We start from the raw sequence: 17,048 nt of genomic DNA on the forward strand, positions 1-17,048 counted from the left end.
GGGCGGGCTCTGCGGGCCGGGGCCCAATGGAGGAGGCGGGGAGAGGGGCGTGCCCTTGTCCGTCCGTCAGTCAGTCAGTCAGTCAGTCGGTGTGGGAGGGGGAGGGGGACCGAGAGGCTCCGAGCCGAGCAGTCACCGCCGCCGCCGCCGCCACCGCCGGGGCCGCGCAGGAGGGATCGGCCCCGCCGCACGCCGCGCCGCCGCGAGCAGAGCCGTTGCTGGAGCGTTGAGCGGGGGCCGAGGCCGGCCGAGGGGGCCCGGAGCTGAGAGGAGGCTTCGGCCCCGTTCCCTTCCCCCCCCCCCCCGCCTCGGGTCGGGGGAGTAGCGGGCGGGCGCCGCGGAACAAAGGTAACGGCGCCGAGCCGGAGAAGGAGCCCCCCGGCTCCGCCGCCGGCGGGTGGGGAGGCGGCGCGGGGCCCCGGGAGGGCGCGGGGCCGGGCGGCGGCGGCGGGGCGGGCGTGCGGGGGGGAGGGGGGCGGTTGTTTTTCTCCTCGTAGCGAGACTGCGGCGGGACTCGCCGATCCTCCTTCTCCCCCCCCCCCGCCCCAAACACCCAGCGGCGGGGCGGGGGGGAGGGGGATCGGGTGCCGCCTGCGTGCGGGAGGGACCGGCGGCTTTTCCAGCCCCCTCCGCCGGGAAGGGACGGAGCCCCCTCCTCCACACGCACACACACACACACACACGCTCCGTGTCCCCGCCGAGCAGGTCGGGCCCCTTTCTCCCCGCCCCCCCTCCCTCCCCGTACCCGCTCCCTTCTTTTCTTCTTCTTCCTTTTCTTCCCCTCCGCCGCCTCCCGCCCGCCCTCCCTCTCCCCCCCCCGCCCGGACCCGCTGCGCCGAGCCGGGGAGTTGCGGCTGTTGCTGCTGAAACTCCTGCCGCGGAGTCAGCGCTTTCCTTTATTTGAGGGGGGGGGGGGGGGGGAGAGGAGGAGCCGCCGCGATCCGGAGCCGCAGCCCCTACAAAAGCGTGTGTGTGTCTGTGTGTGCGTGTGTCGGGGCGGGGGGGGGCTGCTACCGACACCCCGCTCCCCCGCCGCGCACACAGGCACTCTTCCTCGTACAATGGAGGAAGAGCCTCCCTTCCTCTCTCCTCCTTCCCCCGCTCCGGCTCCCCGCGGTAAAATGGGGGGGGGGGGGGGTCCCAGGGCTGGGACCCCCGCGGGTCCCCTCCCGCCGCTCGGTGCCTGGGGAGGGGGCGCAGCGCCCCGGGGAGGCAGCCGGGGAGGCCTTCACCCGCCCCCCCCGCGGCAGCCGGGGAGGCTGGGGGTGGGTTGTTGTTGTGGCAAGTTTCTCCTCCTCTGACAGAAATGGCGTCAATGGCAGCGAGCGTAGGGGAAGCCGCGGTGTGTGGGAGCTGGAGGGGAAGCAGCGGCCGAGGAAAGAGGGGAGGGGGTTAAACGGGGGGGAAAGGGGGATCCGGGGAAGGAAAGGGGGAGTTTCGGGAGGAGCCCAGCGCCCCCACTCCGGTCCCTGCCTCCCCTCCCCCCGCCCGGTGCGAGCGGCTGGTGCGGTGCCTTAGCGCTTTGTTTTAAATTCCAGGTCCAGCCTCGGCCGCTCAGCCCCTATCGAGGCTTTTACCGCAGCCTGAGCTCATCATGAAGGTAAAGCACTCGCTTGTGTGCCTGGGAGGGGAAAGAAGGGAGGGTTGCACGAAGAAACGCTATCCTATCTGTCAGTCCATCTGTCCCGACCCCGGTGCGAGGCTCGGTGCTGGTGCAGATCCAGACCGCAGGCTGCTTTGCCCCCCACTGCTGTGTTTTGGTGCCTTAGCTCGTTTGCTGACGGTGGGGCAGGCTTTGCTTCGCCGCGTTGTGCGGGGGGGAAACTGGAACTTCGCTGAGGGGGGGTTGTTCTCCTTCAGAAACATTGTTTGTAGGAGAATAAGGACATGGCTGCCTGGGCTGAGCTTGCTTCATGGAGGAGCAGGGGACAGTCACTCTGCTTGAGAAAGTAACGTTGCAGGGGAAATTCTGGCTATACAACCATGCTTACTTGAATAGAGGGTGAATAGTAGATTTACTTACTTTCTGTTTGTTAATAGGAGTTTTGTTGAATGAATAATCTTGATATGATCAGGGAGGATGCATGTAAGAGATTCTCTGCAGTTAAATGATTGCTGTAAGGTGCAGAAAGATTTTCAAACAGGTTCTAATTTTCTTCTTAGTGCTGTGTAGTATTCACATGCCTCATTGTCGCTCATCTCTCTTCTCTTAGGTCTTTCTAGACTATGCATTTTCAATATATTATGCAAGTTTTATAGAAAAAAATTGTATTGGTGGAATAGAATGATTTCTTCTGTGTGTGGTGAAGATCTGTGTACCTAAAAGTAGGTTTTAACAACTGGGTTTGTTAGGTTTTTTATCATTTTGCTGATATGTCTCGCTCAAACTGCCGTTTATGTTACCACGACCCCCATGTAATTCAGCTCCCAGTCCTGCTGGACTGCAGTAAATCTCATTTCAAAATACTATAAATCTTATAAAAATAATTGTTACAAACCTGTGATACATCATCTCTTTGGTATTTATTAATAAGAGAGCAGTATGTATGTGCGGTCTTGCACTATCAGAGTTGTGCCTACTGTCTGTGAATGAGTATTATGTAAAATGTGTACTTAGTACTATATTCACTGCTGGAAACGGTAAATGATGCAGGCTGTTTTAATTTCTAGATTGATCTGAGTTGCTGAGCCGCAAACTAAGTCTTTTTGTGTAGCTATTAAAGGTTTAGCATGTTTTTTTTTACTTTGTTGACTTAATGACAGTATCTTTTAAAAAATCATGCTTTAATTGCCCTCTCTGTGATCTTTCTTTAACAAGTGTTAAGATCTAAAATACTGCACACGTCTTTCTCATTAAAAGTAAACTATTTATGAATTTACAACAACAGGCTGTTGAAGTAGTATGATACGGAGCTTTCCAAACGTGGCTCATTGCCTGGTGGCGATGCAGGAGATGGAAGCGAGAGAAATAGGAGGCAGTATAGGGAGCTTTTTTCCCCCAGAAGGAAAAACACTTATTTAAATGACAGCTAAATTTACGTATATTTCTAATATTCTTTTTCGATGTAAACAAATCTTACAGTTACCATAGAGATTTGGTTCAGATACTGTGGTTATAGAGCCATGTAAATATGTAGATAGACAGTTGGGAGGATGAGGAGTTCAGATTGCAAGTGGAATGAATGCAAAGTGTTCTGTGAAATAGTGATAGAGACCCACTTCAGGCTGAATTGAACATATAAAAAATGCTTAAATTTAAAGTAGCAAACACAGAAACCTGTTAATAGAGCCATATTTAAAAAAAAAGCTCCCAGCTTACTTATTCTTCGATAAGGCTTGTGCTACTATTGCATATTTATTTATTTTAAAATCTGGATTAAATTCTGCCAGGGTGTTCAAATGCTAAGTTTAAGTCTGCAATTTTTGCAATTTGTGTGTAGCGTTCAACTTACATATGCTTGAGATAACTCCCAGTACTTTATTTAGTGTCCTGCAATGTTAAGTGAGGTTAATCTGTAAGTCATTACCTTGAAGCTTTAGTTATTACAGTAAAACTTTTAACAGAATTGTAGCTGAACAGAAATTTCTAAGATTCAACAGTCTAACCAAGACTGGTTTTTAAGATTTTAGGAGTAATGCAGCGCATCAGTCTTTCTGCCTGACTTAAATTTGTAATTTATTTTCTAAGTTCACAAGGATACAAATTAGTCCAATAAGAAGCAGTAAGGGAGAGTGCTTAAGAGAATTATTAGCTTTCTGTTCGTATTACCACAAGGTAACATTGATTATACTAGATCAAGATACTGTTTAAATATGACTGTATATTTGTGTGCATTTATTTTGTAAGTTACTGAAAGAGTATGCCTCAAGGACACTCCAGCATGTAGAGGATTTAATGCTTTAAGGCCTAGTCTTACGTTGAGTCTGCTGACTGCAGACTTGCTGCTGACTGCACGATTGAGGCCTCCGTTTTTGATTTATGCCTTGGTCATTCTTTCAGGTGCAGACAGTTCTGTCTTCTGGTGCATAGAGCATTAGAACTGGATTCCTTGTCGGTATCTTTTGTCTCTTTGGGTGAACTTGAACAACTCATTTAGCTTTACTGACTCATTTTTCCCAACTGTGTAGTATGGATAGAATGTTTATCATTCTTTGTAAAACACAGTGAGGTATATTTAGGAAGAGTGCCAAGTTGTATTGATAGAAAGCTGTAAGTCACTCATGCTCTTGCATTTCGGAACCCTCTGAGACAAGAGAGGTGTGCTGCCTGCCAAGAGATTACCACCTCCAAAACGGTTGGCGTGATTGTTCTCCCTGCAATAACCCAACTTAATCCAAGTAAATAGAGTCCCTTGTATAAACTAGTAACTTTAGCCTATTAAGTAGTCTTCCCATGGACTGCAAAGACCCCTTGAAGGCAGTCTTGAAATATCTTGAAATATGTTTTACAAGAAGTATTCAAGTCTTGACATAATTGTGCTTGTTATTGTCATGTTTTACTAAATCAGGCTTTTTCCTGTGTTGAATGACCTCTGATAGTAGTTAATACAGTTGTATGAATACTGGCTAGGACAATTTGTATGTTGTACTGAAGCTTTTTTTTTTTTTTGTTTAACTTAAGCACCTTCTGCATAACGTCTTTTCGCATTAAGTATGCTTTGGAAGCATGTAGAATCTGTTTGATTATTTAAAAACTAATTGTGTGCCATCAAATTACTACCTACTAAGTAGGTAGCAGTATATATAAAAACATTATTATAGTTTGTTTTTATTTTTTCCCCAAAGTCAGGAAATAAACTCCAGGAAAGCAGAGTTTCTGCTTTTGAAGAAAGAAAGAAACACAAGCTTGGTTTCAGCAATGATTTGTACTAAGAGCTATTGTAAATGCTCCTGAGATTTTTAATATGTATCGTGGCATTTGCTTAGTATTTAAATATGTGAATGAGGGTAATATACCCACTGTAGTTAAAAAGTTCACTGCTGACTGGAGATAAAAATAGTGGATGTCCCAGAAGCTAGAGCAATGCACTGTGAATTAAGTGATCTGAAATGATTGTTTAAATGTTTTGATGCTATTTGCATGTTAATGTTTTTCAGTCTGTAAAATATGAAATATTTTTTGGTAGCCCTAGATGTTCCTCAGTGCTTGCTGAAACTGCCACGCTAACAAATTAAGGAAGCTCTGTGTGCAGTTTATGGTGGATTTTTGTTTTGTTTTTAATTCATCCTGAATTTACATTTTGGTTTCAGTAGTCTTTCCTAGTGACCTCTCTAGCTATCCACAGAGATCACTGGTGCACACTTAGGCTGTAAGTGCTTTCCCTTAAAGCCAGTCAGTCTGTTGCTCATATTCTCTGCCAGTATGGCAGAGGACAAAAGTGAAATATCTAGTAAACTTTTCAGTCACTAGTTTCCAACTTTAAGCACAAGTCAGCTGCAAGTCCTGTTGCTCTTACGCAGGCTGGAAACCAGTCGTGGAATGTAGTGACCTTTCACTTTCTGGTTAACTCTTTGAATTGCAGCAGAAATGGCGATTTATAAAGGAAGAGTACCATTAGAGTAGTTTTTGTGCTGGAGGTAGGAGAACAGGTAAGTCTTAAGAGGTGGTTTTCCCCTGTCAGTTGTTTTTGCATTATGAAAAATGATTTTCTTAAATGCCATCCTGGTGTTCCACTTTGAACAAGTGATCAGAGGCAGTTATTGACTTCCTCATGCTTGCATAATTATGTAAAAAGGAAAGCAAACATCACTTGCACCAAGCAATTACAAGTCATGTCGGAATAATCTATGTTATTTTGAAACTGGTTATTTGCACTTTTGAAATGCCAATCTTAGTATATTTTACAGTGGCTAAACAACATGGAAGTCTTGAACTTAAATCTGCATGTTTAGCATGTGACTATTCAGTAGTTGAGTGTGTTGATAAGGACTCAGTTAATTAGACCACCTAGTGGAAAAAAGGCTGTGTTAGACTGAGAAGACTGAAGCTGTAATAAACTATGAGCATCAGAAAAGTTAAGTTGCCTGTATTATTATGTTAAAAGTTGGTGAAGGATTTTTGGATCAACGCTCTCACAGCAGCGTGACTATTGTATCAGGATACTGTCTAAGAAAAATGTTAGTAGACAAAATAATGAATATACATATCTTCACTAGAACACTTTTGAGATGATTATTCCGTTCACTTTGTAATCTGAAATGAGTATTGTATACATGTAGTGCAGAAGCATGCTGTGATACACATTGTGTGTCTGTGTTTTCAAAGAAATTCTGCACTGTAGTTGAGAAGTCTTTTGAAACGAAATGCAGTGGTTTTGAGGTATTAAGCTTTACAATCACTCTCAGATACTTAATGTGAATGCTTTGCTGGTCATGTAAACTGAAAAAAAAGGGCTAACTTCGAGAAAGGTGGAAATGATACTGTTGTTGCAAACTGGTTTCAAATTTTTGTTTAAATCCTACAGACAAACACATTTTCCTTAGAAACAGATGCTTTATAATAGGCTGAAGAATAAAAATAAAGGGAGTTTAAGATTTCCTCGTTTGAAAAAGGTAACAAATTTTATAGAAAAACCTAGAGGTTAAATTTACTTGGCACCCTAATATGATACAGAGCCATCCAATTGCTAGATTATTTATGTTTGTACTTGCTTGAAGATAGTTAACCCATTGTGAAATGTAATAGTAGGTTCTCTGCAGTTCTACTGACTATAATAGGCATTTCAGCTGTTTTTACAGAAATGTACAAATCTGAATAAACATGGATCTTGAACTGTTTTTGCGTTAAATATGATCCAGGTCACAGTTAAGAAATGTTGGTAAGTCAGGGCTTGTATGGCTGCTTGCTTTTTAGTTGACGTGCTTTGGTAACAAATACTTCCTTTCTGCCTTTCCTATTTAGCACTTCCAGTGTTGTCCAGTTACTGTGCTTACTACCACTCACTGGATATTTGCTTGTGTGTGCATGGAATGGATTTTTGAAGACTTCTAGAAGATTTGCCCAGAGAAGTTGTGGGTGCCCCTTCCCTGGAAGTATTCAAGACCAGGCTGGCTGGGGCTTTGACCAGTCTGGTTTAGTGGAAGGCGTCCCTGCCCCTGGGCAGGGGGGGCTGGAACTAGATGGTCTTTAAGGTGCCTTCCAACCCAGCCCATTCTATGATATGAGTTCAAAAGACCTCCAGGGAACTAAGGAAAATTGTTTAGCCCTATGCGTAAACTAAATGTTAGTGATTTAATAAGTGTTAGAATAATTATTTTAAAAGGTTTTGATGGAAAGTTATAAATCCGGTGGTTGGGGGTTATTTTTGGTTGGTGTTTTTTTTTTTTTTTTGTTAACATGGGGTGACCAGATGAGAGGATATTTCAGGGAATTCAAGTACGGAAAAGACAGCAAGGCACTTTGATATTCTATACTTGACAAGCCATCTATTTTCCTTCTGAAGATTAGCTTGAATCAGGGAAGAAATTCAATAAAGCACTATTGTACTTTTTTTTTTTTTTTTTTTTTTTTTTTTTTTTGGCTTGGAAGGCAGCGTATAAAGCAGTCATGACCTGTTTAGCAAGAAGTGTTTGTAAGCAAGCTCTGGAAAGGCAGCTGTGAGACTGTCAGAGCAGGGTGGTGGAGGGTGTTGCTGAGTTACCTGTAGAAAACTAGGACTGAGGTGACCCGCCGGCATTGTGTGCGACCACTGTGTGACAGTGACTTCCTAAGTGAGTGTATATCAATTGAATGTGGAGTACTATTTGGGGGTTTCCTGAACCTGTGGGGAGCGCTATGAAGAAGATTTTTCTTATGAGCTAAGCAGAAACACTGTAGTACCTAACTATGAGAAGACATTTTCCTTATGGTGAGCAAAAGCAGTAGTCATCTCCAGTTAACCTGGAGTTACTTGCTTCCATTGCTGTTGTCTTTGAGCCTGTATGTGCTCAGGAGTGAGCATGGTAGTCAGTATGCCAAAGAAAAGACCTTTAAGCATCCAGAACTCCCAAAATACGTAGTCTTTGATGGTGACTTCTGCAGACCACCCTAAGGAGCGTGCTATGTAGAAACAGCATTCATCAGTTGTCGTTTAAGTTACGTGTGAATGCAGACATCTATAGAGCTCTGTTGCAGAGCAGATCACCCAGGTTGGACTAACTGGTGAGTAACACTGTTCTTGGACAGAAGAGTGAGTTTGCTGTTCTTCTCATTGTTTAATCTATTGGTTTGTCCCCCAACAATCTATAGCAAAGGATCTGGTTTCATAAGTAGTTTGTCAAATTAAGCTTGTATGGTCATGGAAGAATGCAGTCTTGTCTCCTTCTTCCACTCCTGGCTGTTTATTCTTGTTGTCTTTTGTGCCAGCAGTCCAGTTGTGTGGTCCCAGGGTGGACTGAATCAAACTGAAATTAACTCAACAACAATCGGATATATATACTCTTCAGTTGCAGCCAGCCCCTGACCTGGCTGATCCCTACCATTGGGGCAGAGGAAGGAAGGAGAAGAAAGCAGAAGTGCACCAAGACTGATTTGGACTGGTTTAACTGCCTGTGAACACACATTCTTCCCCATCCCTCTGCCAAGTTAGCAGTTTGCAGTCATTAGGCTAAACATTTTGTAAACTGTCTACATGTGAAATTGCCATAGAGGTTTTTCTAGGCTTGCTTACTAGCTAGAACACTGCACTTTTCTATAGGTTTGAAGTTCATGTTTTCTAGAAGGTGTTGAGTGAAAAGATTAAATGGAATTGATGCTGTGCCTTGAAGGTGACAAATAAAATTTAATTTTGATATGATAAACATTGATTTCAAGTTCAAAAGATGGAGAGGTTTTAAAGAAGAGATGGTATTAGACACAAAGAAGAAAGTATGTTAAATATTTTTTAAGGAGGCCAACATAAGCTTTGCTTCCCTGCCTCCCCCAAGTTCTTAGTCAATAGTTGGAAAGAATACCATTAATAATAATGTCTTTTTCCCCCCAAATTAGAGAAATGGTTGGTATTATAGTTTTCTGCAGAAAAATATTTATAAATATTAGATTTCTATCCTGTAAAGGTGACAATCTTCATGTAACTAATACTTATGTTGATACATTCTGACAATAGGTATTTTTACCAATAGGTGGAAGAATTAAGCAATTCTGCTACCTTTGTTCCAAATTAAAACAGTCGGAAATGATAATTCGTGGAGAAATTACATCACTCTTACTTTGAGAAGGAATAGAAGTCAAGCTTTTGATTTTTTGTATGTTAAGAAGGCCCATATATTTAAGGGTAGATTAGTGGAGACCCCGTGAAGACCCCGTGACACCAGGAGTTAATTCCAGTTGGAGATGGTAGAGTAAGGTCTATAACACTTTCTGCTTATTATGAGAAACTTAATGTAAAAATTTGGATGACATTTGTTATCTTCCTTTCCAAGAACTGGGGTTCTCATTGAGCTTTTGTCTGGGATACTTTCCCTTTTCCCTCTTCAGCGCCCTTCTAACTTATTGTTTATTGTTTACACCGTCCTTCTAAGGGGAGGGAAATGAGATTTGACCTCAGCAAAATTCAGAACCAAGTGTATCTGATGCAAGGTTTCAGCTAGTAATAAATAATGTAATAGGGAGTAAATTTTTTGTTTGTTTTTTCACATTCCCTTCCTCTGTGTAAAAAGTGTTTCAGTTTGTGGCAGGGCAACCTGATCCACTGATAATTTTTTTTCCTTCAGATTTTCAGCTATCCTCTCAACAGCAGATTGCAAGTGCTAAATCTCTTATTTGTACATTTAAAATAGTCCACTTCATGTTTTTGTAAAGATAAATGTAGAATACATCTTCTAAGATCACAAAGAATGCTTTAAATTAATTTATAATGGTGGAAGATAGACTTTCCAATATCCTGTATGAGTATTTAAGTGAAAGAGCGTTAGCTTAATCTTTTTGTTAATGCTGTGACACTTAGGTTAATGTAACTTCTTTTCCTGGGAGAAATAATAAGGGGTTGAGACATTTTGGAAATGAGTACATGTTATACCAGCATTTCAGATTTCAGGAATTTCTAATGGAATATGTGTTTTCACTTTTTAACTTCTTTTGCTGCACTGCTTATTGAAAGATAGATGTTGCTGTAATATTACATGAATGTTACCTCAAATCACATCACTAAACTTAGAAATAAAATATATATAATTCTTAATCTTTGTGCTTCCATAAATATAAAAGCATTTTTGAAAACATAGCAATAATTTTATAAATTTCCACTTCATTTCTTTAGAAGGTTCTTATGCTAGATGTGCATCAAGGGAGATAGTGAAGTACTTTAGCATAAGTAAGACTGCACTATAGTTTAAAAATTAGAGTATGATATGTACCAATACTTTGCTGCCTGGAACAGAGACAAAAGTGGAGACAGTAATTCAACTTCAAGTCATTTCCATTTTATGAATGCAGATTTATTCTGAGGTGCTCTTCCAGAACTTTATAATGACAATCCACATACGTTTACCCATAGAACATGATTTGGGTAACTGCAGTGTCTTTGTCTTCTTTGCAGAATTCTGTGCCTATTTTCCTGCAATGTTGGACAATTTAAAAGACATTAAAGCTTGGATTCATTCCGTTACTTACAGATTACTAGTGCAGCTTTTACATTCCTAAAAATCAAGTAGTACAAAAGATGATGTCACCTGATGATGAACAGTATTGGATACATAGGCTGGAACCTGGAAAGAGTCAGCCTTCAAATATATTCTACTATTCTTGATCCATTTTGGAATTGGGCTGCCAAGGCTGCTGTTTTAACTGTGTTCCCAGGAATAATTCAACATTAAGTTCCAGAAAGTATTAATATGTATATTAGATGTCTGTCTGTAGCAATTCAGTTTTTCTTTGTTGGTAATTCTTTTTCTGCTGAGCTAATATTCTCATTTCAGTTTACTTTGCCTGATGCTAGCCAAAATGTTTGGATTGATAAGTTAAACATATTTCACTGTATTAAAACAAATCTCTTATTTCATACATTGACGTTTCCTAGATACTACTGTATATATTTATATGTATGCTTACTAGTGTAGGGCGATTCAGGTTTTTAGAGGCAAGTAAAGTGAATGAGTTGCTTTTGTTACATTCTATATAGTAAGAAAAATTCTCTTTTGATGACAGCTTAATAATAGTATATCAGTGATGGAGAGAGAGGTGTATGTCCCCCATCACAGATGTTTTTCACTGGTAATGTGCATGGCACAGTAGCATCTAGATAGCAACTCAAGTGGTAGTAGGTCAGCTTTAAATGAGTGGAATGTTTTTATTTATATCTCTTCAGTAGCACTGATTTCAGTTCAGTAAAATTATACTTACTCTATTTTGCATTAAAATAGAGCACAATCCTACCTGTTTCTGACTGGAATAACTTATTGTGCAACAGCATGTAATTGAACATTTGGAATGGTGTAATAAAATCTTAATTATGGTCTGACAATAAATATCAAACATAGCATCTATTATGTGAAATAAAAATCATTCATGATACTTAAGCTGGCCTGATCAAGTTTCTCTAGTTGTGTGTATTGTATTTACTTAGTTGGAATTTTGAGGAAGCAAATCAGCTTTTATGATCTTGATAGAAAAAATAAATAAAAGATATATTAAAAAAGAAAAAAAGAAAAAAAAGAAAAAGGTAAACTTCAGGTGCTTTATTCCAGATATATCCAGGTACAGTTCCAGAACCTTGCTATCTTATTGCTGTAGCTGGATATCCTTACTATGCTTGCTCAGAATTAAACTTGGGAAGAAAAAAATACACTGCAGTACTTGAATGCCATCTGCAAATGGGACTACCCTGTGTTTACAAGAAAATGCCTTAGTCTTAAAGGAACTGCAACATCTTTTCTTTTGTCTGGCAGTTTCTCTTAATACAGCTTTTGTGCCCACTGAAACAACATTCCAGCCAAGTACACGAACGAGTACGTGGGCACACGTCAATTGCGTAGAAAGGCCAGTGTGAATTCTTTAGCTGGGCATTCGGCTTCTAGCAGTGGTGATGCACAATATTTCTGTGAAAGCAAATACTACAGTGGGCTGATTAGTCATATGGTAGCATTGGAAGATTCCGTTTATTCTTTAAGCCGTGTGTTTCAGAATTTCTCTTCAATTATCTTCTTAGGCTTAGGGAAAAACGTATCGATCATAAAAATAGTATTAAATAGAATTTCATTGACATATGTAGTTGATACTGTAACCTGTTGATTTGACAGAAACACTGATACTTTATTGATAGGCATTGTGAGAATGCTGCGTTGTCTTGGGTACTGAAGACCTCTTGGGATGCCTCTTGTTGAACTCTTGAGAACAGAATGAGGTTCCACGTGGAAAGTAACAGTAGAGTTGTTAATGTACAGAAGACTATCAAGTAAAACCTGGACAGACTTTTTGTCTTTCACTTTAGTAATCCTAACTGTTACTTTTTGAAAAGAGGCTAAAAAAATGAAGGTGTTAGTATAAGAGGCTTAAAGACTTTTAGGGAAAAAGCCTGGGCTTTACAGAATAGCTTCAGCACACTTGAAAGCAGTGAATAGAGTCTTATATCACCTATGCAACTTCAAAAATTTTACTCTCTGTTCTTTAATATGTTGAAGAGTTTTGTGGAATCACAGCAAGGATCTTTCCTTAAATAGCCACTCCCTGGAAATGGCTGCCATTAGTCACAGGCTAAGCCAGCTGAAGATGTTTTGGAAACAGGTGCAGTGATCAGTAGCCAAAGAAACTGAAGCATTCTGGGTAGTTAAATTAGATAAAAGGTATGAAACAAGTAGTTTAGGTAGTTTGATTTCTTAACTTTTGAAAGGTAACCTAGCTGAATACTAGCTGCTTGTATATTGTTCTTATTCTCTATAGTACTACAGTGGCACTTGTACTTTCTGTGTAGCACACATCTAAAATATGTTAAAGCTCTTCATAATTATGCAGCACTTGACAAATCTCTTAAACTCTTCTTCAACTGGTTATTTCTCTGTTCTTAATATCTGTGTTACTTTTAATGCTTGCATTCTTGGTTTGCTACGGGTGTTTTCTGATGGAAAAAATTCTTGAAAGGGTTTTTAAATAGTAGAACTTAGTTGGGCAGGAAAAGCTTGCATCCCTGCTTTGGATAATTGCCATACTGATTATATTTAGCTTTTTTTCCCAAACCTTCTTTCACAGACCTAAAGCTTAAATACTGAACTCTTACATTTAGGTAGAGAAGAACTCTGGAAGACAAATGCTGTTGTGGAAAGGGATAAAAAAGCAAAATGATCCATTTTCTTGTAATACCCTTCCTACTGACCATGCAGGAATATTTTGCCAGTAGTAGTCTCAGAAAATGTGTTGAGATGGGAGAGGAATGTGTATGTGTGCTTATATTTGTTAGATTTCTAGAAGTTATGAATTGTGTTCCTACAAGTTAGGAAACTTGTGAAACTAGCTCATAGAAGAATATTCTTAAAGGGACACTGTAGTTTTTATGAGGAAAAAAGGCAAAAAATAAAAATTATGGACTTAAGATTTCAGTCATAACTCTCTTCTTTTTTTTTTTACCCATATAAAATTGTACTGAGTTACGTATGTCTTCCTTCAGAAGACATAGTCCTGGCATTTCTTTCTATTAATTTGGGGAAAGTGGGATATTCAGATAAGTTGTTGACTTTTCACAACTTGGGGGGTGGGGGGAGGAGTTACAATGTACATAACAGTTTGAGGAAATGTCCCTCTGAAAGACAAGTGCACTTGAAAAATAATTGTCTATATTTTTCTGGCAGAAGATTACATTAGTGAAAACAAAGTGTATTCAATAGAATATTCTGCCACAGCAAGGCTCTTTAAATTTAACATCACCCATAGTAGCTCAACCAGAAGTTGATTTGAGGTATGGGTTGCCTTGTGCTACAATTTGGGAAAGAAGCATTGGATTTTTGTTGGGATAACTTCAGGTTCACTTACTTGCTGCTTCTCTTGGGAAGTTTACAGTACAATGTTGTGCAGAAATATCTGTGCCAATGTGGAAGTAGTCTCTTTTTCAGAGTACAAAGCTCAGCATGAGTTATAATTTACCATAGTTTTTTCAGGTAAATTACTCACTGTACTAATTTCTGTGCTGCCCTAGCTATGCAGTGCCTAGCTTAGTTAAGGCATCTATATTCTGCAAGGATGTACATGTATCTTCTGTCAACAGTGGTCCAATAGGTGCTGGTAAGAAAACACCAGTAGATTTAACAGAAAATACGTTCTTTCTTTTCTCTTCCAGGCTCAGGTAGTTGGTTATGTGGATTACATAGCAACAGTCTTGACTGATCTACTCTCTGCTCCTCTTGACTGGGAGCTTTCTGTAGTCTTAACCAACCATTTTATAGTAGTGGCAGACTAAACTTAATTTGAATCCGTTTCAGTGCTGCTTGGATGCTTCTGCATAGTGCAAGTATGTGTATAGTCATGCTAATACTTCACTTCTCTTTAACCTTGCTTGTGTCTGACTCCAAAAGCTGTCTTCTGAGTGTCTTTAATGCAGTGGTTTTCAACCAGTGATCTGCAGGTGCTGTGAGTTCTGCAGCCTGCTTCTAAGGAGATCTGAAGATACAATTAAGACAAGCAAGCTTGTTGTTGATAGGTCTGTTCATTATTCAGGGACCTATAGCTCCACTAGAATTTTGGGGGACAATCAATACATTGAAAAGTTTGAAAAAAACCTTTGTCTAACGCAACTGTCCTTTTGTAATTATATTTATCTGAATATATATATTCCCCTCTTTCTTCGCACACATAATAGTAGTAGGTACCTTAAATTCCTATGCTTCCCCCCCCCCCCTTGTTTTTACTGGGAGAGGAAGCTGAAGAATTGACTATTTTGAAAGATGTACGATCTTTCTATAAAGATATATCTATATAGAAAGATATTATGCAGGTATGTAGTTGTATTGTAGTAGAACTGTAGTAGGTAATTCAAGGATGGTAAGACTGTACCCTAGACGTCACAAAAAGCCTCTGCTGGACTAAGGTACTACTGATGTTTTGCATGTGTATAGTTATTGTATGCTATTTGTATCTTAACTAATGTAATGTTAAATAATTATTAGGAAGAAGAAACCTCTTCATAGGAAGCTTGGAGAGAAAAATCAATATTTGCTAAGCGTAAAAGGGAAAAAACATAGGAAAGGATAATCTGCAGGACACTGAAAAATACATCTACAATGTGTCATGCCAGATACATTGCAAAGAGACCAGTATAGGTATACCTATAAAGCATAATACTTTTAATCTCGACTTCCCAAAATTTATGCTGCAAAAGTAATAAGTGGTCAGGGTGACATTTATTTATATACACACACTCCCCAAACACATATGTATATATTTTAATATCTAGAAATTATCTACAGTTCTTTAAAAGGTTCATTTTGTTGGCTAGCTTGCCTTTGAATTTCATTCCAGTTTTATTCTATTAGCTGTTTCAAATGCATAATTGTGGCATAGGGAATTCCAGGAAAGCCAAATACAAGGGCTAACTATTTTTAAGCCAAAATATTGCACTCTTAGCGTATTAGTGGCTTTATCCAAATGAGATGTGTTTTGTTGGCTCTTGTGTAACGTTTTCCTCTGGAGACTAAAGAATAGCAGGTTACTGACTAGGAATAAAAGGCTAGTTTAGACCAGGAGTGAAGATCTGCCAAAATGTTCCAAACAAGGATTCGCTTACAGTGAAACGTAAGGAAAAGTCTAGGGATTAGCGTATATTTAGTTGAATTCAAAGACAGTCCAAAACCCAAAACAAATGAAAACTGTTTGAGTTTGGTTGGTTTGCAAAATGAGAATCTTAAAAGTTTTTGCTGGTGCTGAGCTAAAAAGGAAGAAAGACTGTTGGTCTGTGTATGCTAAATCTGCCGAAGCCAGTGGAGAAATTTGACAGCTCTGCAAAGCAAGTCACTGGAAAGCAAAGGAGAGCCTGGTTTGACTGTTCTGAAGTGCATCTTCAGATTCTGTTATTTGTGTTTGGATCTTAGTGAGTCTGAGCCTTACACTTTGTCTGAGATGAAAACAACCTGTTTGTAAAAGCAGGAGAAAAGCAAAAGGCAAGTTGGTGGAGAGAACAGAACTTTTTTCTGTAGGTAAGATATCTTTGTGCTATATGCTTTTAATTTAATATGGTCTGAAATGGGGACATAGATGACTGTATCTCCACCAAGTCTGAATTTTGCAGAAGAAACTAGATGCCAGAGGTGTAATTGACTGAAATTATCTTTGTAGTGATGTTCAGCCTTCCTTTAGTTCAATTTTTTTTTAATAGCAATGTCAGGCTCTGTGAAGGGGGAAGGAAGTCTGCATAGCCATATTCCTTAACTGTAGCGTGTCTTTGAGTGCATGTGCTGTGTCAAATGGTGCTAATGGGCTCCCCAGGTTAGATGCACACAAGACCATGATACTATTGAAAGAATATGTTTTCTCATCTTTTGATCTCTTTGCCATTATGGATGTAACCTGAAACTCAGGTTTTCTGGATCCAGTGTGCTTTAGTGTCTGCCACTGCTGTTAAACTCGATGGAGTTAAGGTTTATCCTTCCCTGTGCAAGGCAGTGACTTGTTCTCAGGAATCTTGCTTGTCCAGCTGTATGGTTCTGGAGAGTTTTCTTGTTCTACTGTAGATATCTCCTCCTCAAAGGCCTTTTAAAGATTGTCGCAACATTGGGTCATTGTCTTCGTACAAGTTCTCTCTAGTCCAGTCATTAAATGTCACACTTTCTGGAATGTCAAACCAAACATACTGTTATTTTTGAAAGGACTGATCCCATTTATAAATTGAATTAAGCCAAGTTTCTGTTTTGTGGGAAATTCCGAAATTTTTGAAATTCATCTTGAAATTAGTTCTCAGTTTAAGATTGGACTTCTTATTTTACAAAAACAAATCAATCAAAAATTTTGTTTGGTTCTGTAATATAGTGGTAATGGTGCTTTGCTAGTTTCCTATAAAAATCAACACTCAGTCTATTCCTACAGAATGCTCAGTTGAATCAATATTTTTTTCATTTGAAAAAAAAATTTACTGGAAAAGCTAATACCTTCTTTG

The 17,048-nt window shown here is 40.1% G+C and overlaps 1 protein-coding gene across 6 annotated transcripts in view; it reads left to right on the plus strand.

Annotated features, from left to right (window-relative positions):
- The first annotated feature begins 91 nt into the window (after window positions 1-91).
- Window positions 92-17,048, plus strand: part of ARID4B (AT-rich interaction domain 4B) — a 95,377-nt gene continuing 78,420 nt past the window's right edge. For all 6 annotated transcript variants that reach the window (XM_082306502.1, XM_082306504.1, XM_082306506.1 and 3 more), the window contains exons 1-2: window positions 92-348; window positions 1,539-1,600. In XM_082306502.1, the coding sequence (XP_082162628.1) occupies window positions 1,595-1,600 (6 nt within the window). In that variant the 5' untranslated portion in view covers window positions 92-348; window positions 1,539-1,594. The remainder of the gene's footprint in view (window positions 349-1,538; window positions 1,601-17,048) is intronic.

Source organism: Platalea leucorodia (assembly GCF_965183815.1).
Source record: "Platalea leucorodia genome assembly, chromosome: 3".
Lineage (NCBI taxonomy): Eukaryota > Metazoa > Chordata > Aves > Pelecaniformes > Threskiornithidae > Platalea > Platalea leucorodia.